At 40.5% G+C, this 15,018-nt stretch overlaps 1 protein-coding gene across 1 annotated transcript; it reads left to right on the forward strand.

Annotated features, from left to right (window-relative positions):
* The first annotated feature begins 3,700 nt into the window (after positions 1-3,700).
* LOC100515742 (olfactory receptor 52N1) lies at positions 3,701-4,666 on the forward strand. Its single transcript, XM_003129442.4, has one exon. The coding sequence runs from the start codon at positions 3,701-3,703 to the stop codon at positions 4,664-4,666; it is 966 nt and encodes a 321-aa protein (XP_003129490.2).
* Positions 4,667-15,018: the final 10,352 nt, after the last annotated feature.

Consider the following 15,018-nt stretch of genomic DNA (forward strand, 5'->3'; position numbering starts at 1 on the left):
AGCATCACACAGATACCAAAGCCAGATAAAGATTCCAAGAAGATAAACTGCAGGCAAATATCCCTGAGGAATATAGATTCAAAAAGTATCAACAAAATACTGGCAAACTCAACAACATATGATCCAGTGGGAGTTTTCTCTGGATTGCAAGGATATTACTACTGAAGAACTGGGTTCTTGTAGGCTTCCTGGTTCCACAGTTAACGATGCTCAACTGTACACTTGAAAGACGCTATGGGCGTAGGACTATATATGTCCTCACTGTAGTGACAGATAAAAAAGGGTAAGTGTGGGAGGTGAATGATGCACTAACTAACCTGCCTGTGATAAACATTCTGCAATATATGCATCAAATCATCCCATTACATACCTTAAACTTACAGTTATATGTCAATTATATCTCAATAGAGCTGGAGAAAAAAAGTATCTACAAAAATCGATAGTCAGTATCACACACAGTGGTGAATCATTTGACGTTAACCCAGGGTTTATTTTCTCAGGAATAAATTACACTTTCCTGAACATCTCAAAGAGTCCCCCTTGGGGGTACGGTGGAGAGAGTATCTGAAAATTGAAGAAAGTCTTTTCAACCAGCAGTTTCACGTGCGTTATTACAGATTAGTGTATGTTACTACTAGCAGTTGATCAATACAATTTACTCTGGGCGAATGACCTGTATTTGCTTTATCATGGATTTTATTCCTGCACAGCTGTGCTTTTGCCCTGGAGCATGGGTCCATGTCTTTCATGTGACTGGAGTGAGATTTCTTTACCTGTGGTGGACTTCACACCACTCACTCTTCAGTAATGAAACAAACATGTCCACAATCACGCCTCCTGTGTACAGTGAGCTGCTATATATTTAGATAATCCAAAATGATCCACACAAAAATTATTACATAAGTAAATTTATTAGGGATGCTAAGTGTGAGGTCACTTATAAAACACAATTGTTTGCATACCAATGAATATTACCTAATTTTTCCCCCCAAATTTTTTTTTCAGTACTGATTTTGAACATGAAAACTTAACTGATTTTAAGTTTTGCAAAAGGTGGACAGATCAATGTCTTCAAAGGATTTAATTCTGAAAGTTCAAAAGATTTCAGAGCTACATATTCTCTGTTGTTCCTTTAAAAAATTGTGCTGCCAAGAGTCCAAGATTGTGGTTTGGGACAAAATAATTTCTAAAACAATTCCCGACTGCTGACTATGGTCCATAGGACCCAGTATCTGATTCCTGTCTTTTTTTTTTTTTTTTTTTTTGTATATAATGTAAGTATACATACACGGAAATCACCTCCTCTGAGGCCACAGTAGGAAAAGACAGTAACAATTAAGTTTTCCCAGCTCTCTAATTGCAGAAAAGATCATCACACACACACACACACACACACACACACACACACACACACGCGCGCGCGCGCACGCAGAATAGAAATGTTCCCTCCTCCCTCTGCCTACTCAAGGACTCAATATCAGTCTTATATTTCTCCAGCAGGGTCAAGAGCATCACCTAGACATGAATACGACTTAATTTATAGCTACATCTTCAGTTTCTTGAAGAATTCCAGTAGCTTTCAGGGTAAGCGGATTTCTGAATTGGCGGTGCCTTCTTCTTATTAATGGAGTGGGTGCTGATTATGATAACTAAGCGGGGGGGGGGGAGAAAGAAGAGAGTGAACAAATAAGGTTATTCTCTTAACTTTTGAAAAGGTACCATGTACCCTGTGGTAAGGCTGCGTTTAGATACCAGCTTGTATGCTCCACTTTCACAATGGATAAAACATGCTTGCCTCAGCTACGGAAGCCTAACCCTTGTGGGGAGTGTTCTAGAGAGGTCATCCATCCCAATGGCCATGAAAGCTAAAAACAGCAATTCTAAGAGAAAATCATTTATACCATGGTGGGAGAAAAGATATTTATTTTATTCCATGTTTATTCCATATTTTCTCTGTTCCTCATCTGCTTCTCCTTTCAGGGAATTGCTTCATTTCATGTCATAGTTATGACATTTGAATTGCTTCTCCATTCAAAGGGGCCCTAGGTTTCATCCACTCAAACGTTTAAGAACTAAGGATATAAAATTTTATAAAACACACATATGAGGAAAGGAGGATCTATTTTTCATAACCTTAAGTTTTCAACAGAGACTCCTTTGAAGTGGCAGGTGAGCTACCCCTCATATGTCGAAGAAGTACTATAAATCTCAATACTGATAATTTTTATTGAATAATTATTTTTCTCCAATAGCCTCCTCCATTGGACTATCCCCATCATCACACTCCGTTTACATTTCATCCCCTAAACCAGCACATTCCAGCCCAACATAGCTTGCTTCTTCAGACTTATACATTCAATTTGCATGCATCCTATGTCAACTTTGTTCTTATTTCTTCACAATATGATATCACATCAAATATTCTCCTTCTTACTACTCATAAGTATTTCGCCGGTCCTATTCTTCCAATTTCTTTCTCCACGGACTTCAAAATATACAGAGCACCTTGTCTATGCTGTGAAAAGAGCTTTGGAGATAATATAGACCAAGAGATATTTGATTTTGTGGTCCTCTGAGGTTGTGATTTGGGTAGAAAACAAACACTATATTCTAAGGAAATATCAGTTGTTTTCATTTGAAAGGATGAGTATCCTTGTTCTCATTGGAATGGCCTCTGGAGGCCATAAGAAAAATAGTGCTTTTCATAAATCATTGCATTTCCAGTGATGCGTCACCACCTATTCACTTCAGTACAGATGGAAGGAATTGACAGGGGGGCTTTCGGTGATGTGGGGAAGGGAGCTATTATTATTTTTTACCTTTAAGGTCATTCTACAATTTTGCTTAAAGAAAGCTTATGGCATAAGAGTATAATTCATAGTTTTCTGGATTTAATTTTCCTGCAAATCCAAAGTGGGAGATTTGGGCTAAAACTAGGTGGAAATTGTTATCAGTGTGCCCACTAGATAAAGCTGATTAGCTTTGAAAAGTGAGCCAACAAGAATCACTGAAGATTGCTAACATTTCAGAAAGAAACAAGCATCTCTGATGAAGATGGCAATCACCTAGAACACAGCAAATATTTAACCAATCCTTGATCGTCCAGCTGGCCAGTTAGTGGTCAACTCCATCCTGGAGAATGGACTATATGATTAAAAAAAATCAACACATCCAGGAGTTTCCGTTGTGGCTCAGCAGTAGTGAAACTGACTCACATCCATGAGGACACAGGTTCGATCCCTGGCCTCACTCTGTGGGTTAAGGATCCAGTGTTGCTGTGAGCTGTGGTGTAGGTCGCAAATGTGGCTTGGACCTGGCATGGCTGTGACTGTGGTGCAGGGGGGCAGCTGCAGCTCCGATTTGACCCCTAGCCTGGGAACTTCCACATGCTGCACGTGTGGCCCTAAGAAGACAAAAAAATAAATAAATAAATAAACCCAACAGATCCAGACCCAGCATATCCACTAGACACAGTCAGTGCATCTTGCCAATATCTAATGCTTCAGGAACGGACCCAACTAGAGTGTACAGTCACATATTCAACATAAGAGAGTACAAAGGGTGATGGATTGACAAGAAAGACAAATTATCAGTTCAGGGAAAGAAAATCTTACTTGTCAGCTACTCTGTAAACACTCATTTTTTTTCTGCCTACAGAGCAATTCCATAACTGATCTATCATGTATTTCCAACCGTCGTTATGTCGTTTCTAAATGGCTCCAGACTAACTCCAGCCTCATTCATCCTAAATGGCATCCCTGGTTTGGAAGAAGTGCACCTGTGGATCTCCTTCCCTCTGTGCACCATGTACGGCATCGCCATCACAGGGAACTCCGGCCTCATGTACCTCGTCTACTCTGACGAGGCCTTGCACAGACCAATGTACATCTTCCTAGCCCTTCTCTCCTTCACAGACATGCTCATGTGCACGAGCACGCTCCCCAACACCCTCTGTGTCCTGTGGTTCGACCTCAAGGAGATTGACTTCAAGGCCTGCCTGGCCCAGATGTTCTTCGTGCACACTTTCACGGGGATGGAGTCCGGGGTGCTCATGCTCATGGCCCTGGACCGCTATGTGGCCATCTGCCACCCCTTACGCTATGCCACCATCCTCACCAGCCCCGTCATCGCCAAGGCTGGGCTCCTCACGTTTCTTCGAGGTGTAATGCTTGTTATCCCTTTTGTTTTCCTTACCAAGCGCCTGCCCTTCTGCAGAGGCAATGTCATACCCCACACCTACTGCGACCACATGTCTGTGGCCAAGATATCCTGCGGCAACGTGAAGGTCAATGCCGTCTACGGCCTGATGGTGGCCCTCCTGATCGGGGGCTTCGACATCCTGTGCATCACCGTCTCCTACACCATGATCCTCCGGGCGGTGGTCAGCCTCTCCTCGGCAGAAGCTCGGCAGAAGGCCTTCAGCACCTGCACTGCCCACATCTGTGCCATCGTCATCACCTATGTCCCAGCCTTCTTCACCTTCTTTACCCACCGCTTTGGGGGACACTCCATTCCCCCACACATACATATTATTATGGCCAATCTCTATCTACTTATGCCTCCCACAATGAATCCTATCGTCTATGGGGTGAAAACAAAGCAGATACGAGAACGTGTCAGTAGGATCTTGCTTAAGGAAAAGGACAGCTCTTCTCATAATATTTAAGTAGAGTCTTCTGCGAAGTTAGAGTCCTCTTAGCTTGAGAGCATCAGGTCAATGGGGAGCCCTCCCAGTGAAAGCAGGTATCTGGTCACTGGCAACATTTGTAGGTGACTTTTATTTTTCTACTTCTACACATGCAGGCACAGACCTCTTCTGAAATCCCATGTTCTCCAAAGCCTCTTTCACTCATAGGAGACTTCCACGTTCAATGCATCTGATCTTCACAGACAGATGTCTTCTCTCCTGAACGACAGTCTACAAAATGATCCAGTGGTTGGCTCATGAGGACTGGAGTTGAACTTTTAAGACATATTTAAATCCCTGGCAAAACGTGAGCTGTGTTCAGGGAGGCCTATACTATTTATCTCAGCATTCGCCTGCCCAAACCCTCTGGAGTTCATGCTTATTTTCAAGTTCTTGTCTGCTGTTTTCTTTCCTCTGTTTGTCAGACGCTCATCCAGCAACGCATATTTATGTTCACCAGGAAACTTGTAAAAGGTGTGAGGTGGAGCATACGCATGATACCCAGGAGCCGTGTCTATCGCCATTACGTGGAGTAAATAAATAATTGAATAAAATGTCATGAGAAAGAGACAAAATACATCTTGTATGATTTTATTTACATTCACCCATAGGCAGAACTCATTTAACAGGGTGAGAAATCAGGTGAGGTTTAACTTGGAGAATGAGGGTCCAGGTAACAGAGAGACGATGAGGGAACTTTCGAGGTGCTGTCAAGGATTTAGTTATTGACTGAAGGGCAACTACAAGCTATATCCACTTGGTGATATTTCATGAAACTGCACACTTATGCATATGCATATTATGTTTCAACAAAATATTTACTTAGAATAATACATCTTGAGTGCATTTCCTGATCTCCCTAAACTTGTCTCCTATGCTGTCTATGGCTTACAAAGTCTATATACATTCTTTTCTTTCATAAGTATGCTAACTTTAGTGCAAATCATATGTAAATTTATAAAAAGTATATTCAAACAACATGGACAAGATAATCATGAGGAAAAAATCTAAATCTTCATCTTGAAAATCACTTTCATCTAGTTCTTTTGCAGAGACAGCCTTTTAAAAATACTGCATATGGAGTTCCCATCGTGGCACAGTGGTTAACGAATCCGACTAGGAACCATGAGGTTGAGGGTTCGATCCCTGGCCTCGCTCAGTGGGTTAAGGATCCGGCGTTGCCATGAGCTGTGGTGTAGATTGCAAATTCGCCTCGGATCCTGAGTTGTTGTGGCTGTGGTGTAGGCTGGCGGCTACAGCTCCGATTCAACCCCTAGCCTGGGAACCTCCATATGCCACAGGTGCGGCCCTGAAAAAGGCAAAAAGACAAAAAAAATAATAAAATAAAAACGTTGTATATGTGTGTGTACGGTTTGTTGTTCTTTGTGCTAATTACTTCTTTTTTATTCAAGCTATTTTTGAACTTTAGTGAAATTACCAGCTTCTCTGTTTTAGACAACTAAGAATTTTAACTCAATTTTAATATGCCACCGGTGTGATTTATGAGCGTGTATATGTGTGTACATATGTATGGTATTTATATGTATAAATATATACGCACGTTATATATACACGCATGTACACACACGTATGAGTATATTCTTTCCATTCTATTTTCAGCCTCATTGTGAGTCAGTTATGTCTCTTATTATCAATTCTTAAGACCATTAACACTTGATATAATTCTAAAAATCTTTGCAGACTTGTGTATAATTAGATTATAATAGCTGAAAACTAATACATAATACTTAATTTACTATAGTTATGTGAATAACACAAATATCGAGGATGAATGTATATTTCTTGATGACCAAGGCAGGATTATATTTCCTTCTCTGATGATTCAGTGTCGCCACCCTTTGTTTTGCAGGAGAGTATTTCCAGCATCGATGCTTTCCAGAGATATCTGATAATGTATCGCAAACCTAAAACAATACAATTTCTATGGAGCATGAGCAAGCAGACAATTTGAAAATAACTTTTACAGCAGAAAAGCATAAATGATAGAAAAGAGATCTAAGGAAAGAAAATAAAGTTGTAAAGAAATCTCCCAGAAAGGGGAAAAAGAGCAGGCAAATGTAAAATTAGAAAGGAAAGTATAGAGATGAGAACTTCCCTCAAGGAGGGTTAATGTCTGACTTTGAGAATGTATATGAAAACAGAAACTGTTAAGGCAAAGAGAAAACTTACCCAGACCACATGATAGTATTTCTTATAACTAAGTTCAAAATTTGTATTTTAAGAAATATCAAGAAGTACTAAAATACCTAGAAAAATTATTTATGAAAGACTCAAACCTGGGCACACTACTGTAAAATTAAAAAAAAAAATGAGTGAAAAGATCCAAAAAAATTTTAGGTGGAAAATAAAGATGAAAATACATAAAGAAATTAAATCACATTTACAGAATTGAAAAGGATGCCTGCCAGCAGGTATTGATGCTAAAAGATAATGCGCACGTTTTCTTACTTGTGAAAAGAAGTAATTACTAGACTAGAATTCTGTACTTAACGAATAATCAGTCTGGTATGTGAACAGTAAAGTCATTTTAGACACAACAGAAGTGATGAATGGATTTGTATAATGCATCTTCTTAGAAGGTTATTTCAAGATGTAGTCCAAAAACTGAGGGAATAACCCAACATATGCTGATATATGGAATTCAGGAGTTAGTGGTTTCAGTCTAGAAAACAAAAAAGAAAAAGAAAAAAAGGAAAAAAGAGAAAGAAAACAAAAATGTTCCAATGGAGAGCATTAAAGAAACATTTCTTGTAGACAACTTTTCAATCATTGCCTTTAGGTTCAGTCAATTTCTCATTGTCACCATTACCTGGCACTCGCACCATTTCTGCCACAACATCAAGGGGGTATTTCAAGGGGTAAGTGGTATTTCAAGGGGTAAGTTCCGAAATCCTTACAGCTCCTCTTGAGGACATATTCCAAGAAAGATTTCTTACACATTCATATGCTCTCTCTCTTACTCCCCCTCTCACAAGATTAATTACCATTTATTTAGCTACATGAAGTGTTAACTTGTTCTGAATGCTCTACATACCTTATCTCTAATTTTGAAACAATTCTGCAGGTACTCGTTATTGGCTCCATTTTTTTTTTTTTTTTTTTTTTTTTGAGCATACTGAAACTTGAATAGCGGAATTAACTTCCTGAGGCCACAAAGATTCAGGAGACACCTAAGATTAGAACCAAGAAAATTCATGTTTCTTTTTGAAATTTTATCGTATTGGAGTAAAAATATTTCACATGAGATTCCACCCTCTGAACACATTTTTAAGTGTGCAAATTGTTGGCTAAACATGCAACCTTGTGCAGGTCCCCCTAGAGCTCATTCGGCTTGCCTAACTGAAGCTCCGTGAGGATTAATTGGTAACTCCACATTTCCCCTTCCCACGCCCTCTGGAAACCACCACTCCACTCCAGTCTTCCTCTATGGGAATCTGACAGTTCTAGGTCCTCATACAGAGTTTCAGCTTCCCGTGATCTAGTGATTCACTTAGCATAATGTCCTCAGGGGCATCCACATTGGACGTGAAACAGGGCCTTCCATGCTGTAGCTTTTTGCATATTGCAAAACGTTCCTCTTTTTAAAGTCCGAGTAGTATCCCTCTGTCTGCATACACCACCTATTTTACCCACTGATGTGTCTATGGACATTCAGGCTGTTTCCACCTCTTGGCCATTATGGATAGTGTTACAATGAAAACACGAGCGCAGATATTTCTTTGAGATCCCGATTCCAAACTTCTCTGGATAAACATCAAGTAGTGAGACTGCTGGATCATGTGGTAGTTCTATCTAAAATTTTTTGAAGAAAATTCATATGGTTTCCATCGTTGCTACAATACTTTGCATTCCAATTTTTCCGCAATCTCATCAATACTTATTTTCTTTTGTTTTTTGATATTAGCCATCTTGACAAGTGTCAAGTGATACCTCATTACAGTTTGGGATTTAAATTTCCCTACTGATTAGTGATGTTGAGCATCTTTTCATATACCTTTCAGCCATTTATTTGTTTATTTGTTTGTTTGCTTTTGAGGGCTGTACCCACGGCACATGGAAGTTCCTAGGCTAGGGGTTGAATTGGAGCTACAGCTGCCAGGCTACACCACAGCCACAGCAACGTGGGATCCAAACTACACTGTGACCTGCACCACAGCTCATGGCAATGCCTGTATCCCCTACCCACTGAGCGGGGCCAGGGGTCAAACCCGCATCTTCATGGATGCTAGTTGGATTCATTTTGCTGCACCACAAAGGGAATTCCTTGGCCATTTATCTGTCTTTGGAGAAGTGTTTATGAGTCCAGAGCCCATTTTTTTTTAAAAACTGGGTTATTAATGCTTCTTGCAATTGAATTGTAGGGGCTCCTTATATATTTTAGATATTAATCTTCTATAGGATGTACACCCTGCAAGTATTTCCCCCCATTCCATACACGGCCTTCTCACTCTGTTGATTGCATTCTTTCCTTCATTAACGCTGTCTCATTTTATTTCTTCCACGAACTGAAATCTTTCATCCATTGCTGATCACTTCACTTTACTCCTTTTTCACACTGTATTGTCTCCTTGCAATTTGTTACTTTTTGATGCCAGGAGAAATTTTTAACTCATAACCACACCTTTATTTCTATTTTCTTGACAGAGACAATTTTACATAAATAATTAAAGAAAAGGATTTGAATAAACCTATTTATATTAGTCTGTGCATCACTGAGAATTTATTTGTCCTTTAAACATTTATTTATTTATTTATTTATTTTAATTTTTGCTTTTTAGGGCTGCACCCGCAGCATATGGAAGTTCCCAGGCGAGGGGTCAAATCAGAGCTGTAGCTGCTGTCCTACACCACAGCCACAGCAACTAGGGTTCCAAGCCACGTCTGTGACCTACACCACTGCTCATGGCAATGACGGATCCTTAACCCAATGTGTGAGGCCAGGTATTGAACCGGCATCCTCATGGATCCTAGTTGGGTTGGTTATCGGTGAGCCACTATGGGAACTCCCTGGAATTTTTATTTGTAATGAGATATAATTGGCACACAACATTACATGAAGTCAAGGTAGACAGTGTGTGTTATTTGATATATTTCCATATTTCAGTGTGATTACCACCATGGTATTAGCTAATGTTCCTACTATGCCATATAATTACCATTTCTTTTTTTGTGGTCAGAAAAATTAAGATCTAGTCTTTTAGTAACTTTGAAGTTTATAATACAATATTTTGTCTATAATTACTAAGCTGTACCTTAGCTCTCCAGGATTTATTTATCTACTGATTCAAGTTCATACTTTTAAACAACAATTGTTCAATCCCACTCCTCCCCCGCCTCTGGCAGCCACCATTCTACTCTCTGTTCTTATGATGCTGGCCTTTTTAGATGCCACATCTAAGTGATATCATACATATTTGTCTTTCTCTGATTTATCTTACTTAGCTTAATGCCTTCAAGACTCATCCATGTTGTCGCAAATGGCAGAATTTCTTTCTCATGGCTGAGAAAGAAATCACATATATGTATAAATTGAAACAATTGGTGAGAAATAACCTGTGGCCCTGATTTAAAAAAAATTACATGTGCCTGGAAATGAGGAGATACAGAATCCTAACAGCATGCATCTCTTTTCTTTTCTTTCTTTCTTTCTTTTTTTTTTTTTTTTCCGTGCCATGTGGAAGTTCCTTGACCAGGGACACATGTATTTCTTACTGATGGAAGCGTGCGTTATTTAAACTTATTTTTACTGCTGTATTTTTCTCTTTTTAAATTGAGTATGATATTTCAGAATTCAGAATAAAAAATAAACGTTATAAAATCACACACACAGATATATTTTGCTTTATTTTTAGTTGCCTTAGACAAGAATTTCCAACTCCCAGTCCTAAAGACGGGCTATATGTACCTTGGCAGTTACGTTCCAGACTCTCTTATTTGGGGACCAGCTATGTTTGGGGGTTTTGCTTCCTCCAAACATCTGAAGCTCTGCATGAGGCATTCCCTTGAGGATCTGTGGTCTCTGGGGGCTCCTCAGCCCTGTTTCACATTGAGACTTGGGAATCCTGAGGATATATGAGATTAAGCCTGTTTCCTGTGGGAAGCCTGCTAGATGAAGCCCTTCAGATCTAGGGTCTATAAGGTGAAACCAGGGTGCTACCGTCGTGCACATGCCTGCGCCCTCTTCCTGGCATGAGCGCCTTTCACATTCCTTTTTTCTGGCGCTCCATTGTGGGTAAGGCAATGCTTTTCAGATATTTTGGTTCCGAGAGTCTTATTGTCCGACAAAACCTAGTCTTGTTCTAGTCTGCCTGTGTCATCGCGGGGATCAAAGGCATCGTCCTACAAAGGAGGACGTTTGGTGATTTCTTTGGGAAAATTTAGGACGAACGCGGTCATGCCACCTTCACAGCAGAGGAGTAAGGGGCGTCTGCTCTTGGGTGGGCAGGAGAGAAGCGTGACACGCTCAAAATCTCCTTTAGAGCAGAGAGAACCCTTCTCTTTTTGTTTATTCATTTTTAGAAATACAGAGACAGAGACTTAGACAGTAGGAACTCTAAAATGCCTTTTATTAGGAAAAGGTAAACAGATACCTGCCTCTCCCTCGAAGTTACTAGCCCACACTTCCCCACCAACTTTCATTTCTTCAGTTCAACTTGCAGTCATCCGATCTAACTCCAAGTTATTTCTTTGGTTAATCCAGGTACTATCCTCATTCATGGGATAGAATAGGTAGCAGATCTGGCCCATATACTAAAGCAGCGCGCAGGTCAGTAAAGGGATATGATAAATACACCAGTAATTCTGGGACAGGTCTCCGGGTTATCATCATCATGAAAAACAGGGAAAATATGAGGGTGGCAGAGACAGGGGAAAAGTGATATCCAAGCAGACACCCTGGTTTGGATCGGAAAAGAAGGGGACACATTTAACCAGTATGTAGTAGAAAGAGTTCAGCAGGCTATGAGACACGCTGCATCTTGGTTAGATAGAATAGCTGTGATCATATGGAACGGGTGCACTCATTAAAAGAATGCAATTAAATTCATAGATGAACCTGAATAATAAAGAGGTAAATATATTTAAGTAGATAAATACAGACAACCGAATAGTACCGCTGCCCTGCTGCCATTTTATCTGCAGACATGAGGATAAATATTTGAGCTGGTATGCAAGTTGGCTGTTTATGCATAAGTAAACCTAACAGAACCTGAGGAGAGTCACGGAAGAGCCTTATGCTAAGCGCCGAAGGGTGCACTGCCTGGCCCTCGGTGGATGCTTACTGTCTAAAAATTTAACAGATTGAATGGATTACTTTAGAGTCCATACACTTGAAACATTCAGTCTCGATGATAACACTACGTCTCACTAAACAACTGAATTTGACATTTTGGAAAAAACATTGCTGAACAGCAATAACAGGAGATGAAACAGTCTCAAAGAATCTCGAATTCTCTCTTCTGAATCCAGCTTTTTTCCTGACATTCCTTGGCAGGAGATCACGGAGCAGACAGATGCTTCAGATGCCTGCTAGAATTTTCTCCTGTGTCCCAGATCCTAAATTCCTCTAAAAAACACTGTTCTCCTGGCCCATCTCTAGAGACACATAGCACAAATGCGGGGAAAATGTAAAAAAGCAAGCCTTCTTGGCCTTCCTGGGTCCTAAGCAGTACCTGATTCATCCTGATTTTTCTGGGGGCGGAGAGCAAGCGCCCGTCTAAAGGAGCCTGTTTTCTGTTTTAAAACAGCCAGAGGCGACAATGTTTGCTGCACACGCTTTGCCCCAAACGGTTGCCGGGTGTGGGATGAGGAGACGGCAGGAGCCGCCGCGTTCGTGGTGACCGTGCTTTCTGTCGCCTCGTGCAGGGCCAGACGCCTGGACCCGGTAATGGAATCTGTTGGCATCGAGAGGGAGGGTGAGGTGGTATGGCCTGGCACCGCGGTGGCAGAGCCTGGGGTGCTTTTTGGCCTACAGTGTGTTGTTGTGTCTCTTTCATTGAAAAAAGCCCAGCACAATGCTCAGCAAAATCCTTGACATTCATCTCCCTTGCTGAGCTTTTATCCCTGTACTTCCAATACTTCTCTAAGGTCTGTCTCCCTATTACTTCGCCAGAACCACAGGCAAAAATAAGGAAGTGGGAGAGGTTCAGGGTAAGTCTGCATAGAACTTATAAAAAAAATTACCTTCCCCTTTGAAACGGACAGTGTGAACCAGCCCACACAATCCTCTTATTCTTTACAAAGACAATAGCTGGAGGACAGGGCAAGGAGAAATTGTAAGAGACAAGGGTACAGGTCCCAGGTTAGAAACACAAAATCTATTATGTCAGAAAAAAAACCAAGCAAGCAAATAAAGATAAAAACAAATAAAATGAGAAAATAAATGGTCAATACACTGCTTGTTAGGCTTTATAAAGAATTTGGTGGAGTGAAACAGATGTAACGTGTGCGGTAGAAAAGCCTAGATGTCACTCTGATTTAATCACTAATAGCTCTGTGCAAGCAACTTAAGTCTCTCGCCCCTGGGTCAGGGAATTTAGTCACAAGACTTTATCCTAGACTATGGGATGAATGGTCCTTTTTAGAGGAAGTGACCTTCAATCTCAGTATTCAAAGAAGACATCAAGATAAGGATATGGGAGAGAGAGTTTCAATAAGGGAAAATAATAGATCAAAGTCAATATAGGCTTGAGATCTATGAAGTATTTTGGGATTTGCAAGTAGTTAGCAATGTTTAAGCAAAAAATGCTATGATATGGTGACCTTACAATTCGTCATCCAAACAAGACACTTTGGGGATACTTAGGGAATGGAAAGAAATAACATGGCAAAGAGAAGATCAGACCTCAGTTTTAATTTATTGAATACCATATCGTGAAATTTGAGCTCTGTAGTCAAATTGTGGAGAAGACACTGAAGATTATTAATCAGTGGATTAAAATGTCCCCAAAATTATGCTATAGGACAAATTTGATTGGAAAAAGATGGGAGGAAAAGCAAAGAAATCAGCTGATGCAGCTGCGTGGTTTTTAAAAGACCACAAGCGTGGTACTAGGAAGGAAAGGCTTATGTTAAAAATATTTCTGGATTTTAAAATACAGATTTTTACACTTTAAGAATAAAAAATAATACATAAATATATAAATAAAATACAGATTTTTTTCCCCCTTATCTGAGGATAGAATACAGATAATATACTTGTGGGAGTGACCTGAACAGAGTAAGAACCAAGACATGTTGCATTACAGGGAAATGTACCCAAGATGGGGTAGAGGCAGGATGGAGAAGGTCACGAAGATGTTGGCAGAGCCTGTTGTAGATGATGTGACTCCGCTACCTAAACAACGGACTCAAAGCTGGAGCTTCTTTGAGTATATGGAATAGAACTTAAGTGATGTTTTTTATTTTTCTTTTTTTTTTGGTCTTTTTTAGGGCTGCTCCCATGGCATGTGGAGGTTCCCAGGCTAGGGGTCTAATTGGAGCTGTAGCCGCCGGCCTACATCCCAGCCACAGCAACACCAGATCCGAGCCACCTCTGCAAGCTACACCACAGCTCATGGCAACGCCAGGTCCTCAACCCACTGAGCAAGGGCAGGAATCGAACCTGCAACCTCATGGTTCCTAGTTGGATTCATTAACCACTGCGCCACAATGGGAACTCCTTAAGTGATGTTTTAGTCTTGGACGTGGTGAAAGTCTTGGACCGTCTGTGAAAATGTAAGATGGAAACTCCAGTACGCATTTAGAAGGGAGACTCAACAATGGTAACAAACTTTCCTCTGAATTAATTCTCTGAAAGGTATCTTCGTGTTCGCTGTACTTGAGGTCGTGAGAGTTGGACTATTTCCAAGAGAGAGAATAAAGGGAGAGTCTAGAGAACGAGCTCTGAAGAATGAGCTGAAAACAGAAAGGAAAGAGATTCCCTCAATGACTTGGAGGATTACAGGGTATTTTGAGAAAAGGGGATTTCTTATTTTTCTTTCATACAATAATCAGATAGATTGACTTTCAAGGACACTGTACTTGAATCTCACATCCAGGTATCCAATCTGTCAGATACTAGTCTAGGAGTAAAATGAACTTCTGATTTTTTTAGAACTTTTTTTTTCCTTTTTTTGCCATGTCTATGGTATGCAGAAGTTCCCAGGCTAGGGATCAATGCTGCACCACATCAGTGACAATCTGGGGTCCTTAAATGGATAGGCCACCAGGGAGCTCTGATTTTTCCCAGAATCTTTGAGGTTGGGATCATTAGCCTTGCCTTATAGATGATCAGCTGAGGCTTTACGAATGCGGTCATACAGTTAGCATAG

Source organism: Sus scrofa, chromosome 9, assembly GCF_054392235.1.
Source record: "Sus scrofa isolate SSC_HxYL_T2T_F1_AM1 chromosome 9, Sscrofa_HxYL_maternal_Yorkshire_Landrace_v2.0, whole genome shotgun sequence".
In the NCBI taxonomy this organism is placed as follows: Eukaryota; Metazoa; Chordata; class Mammalia; order Artiodactyla; family Suidae; genus Sus; species Sus scrofa.

Excerpts from the sequence above, each read along its gene's own strand:
- LOC100515742 (XM_003129442.4), top strand. The coding sequence starts at position 3,701 with ATGTCGTTTCTAAATGGCTCCAGACTAACTCCAGCCTCATTCATCCTA.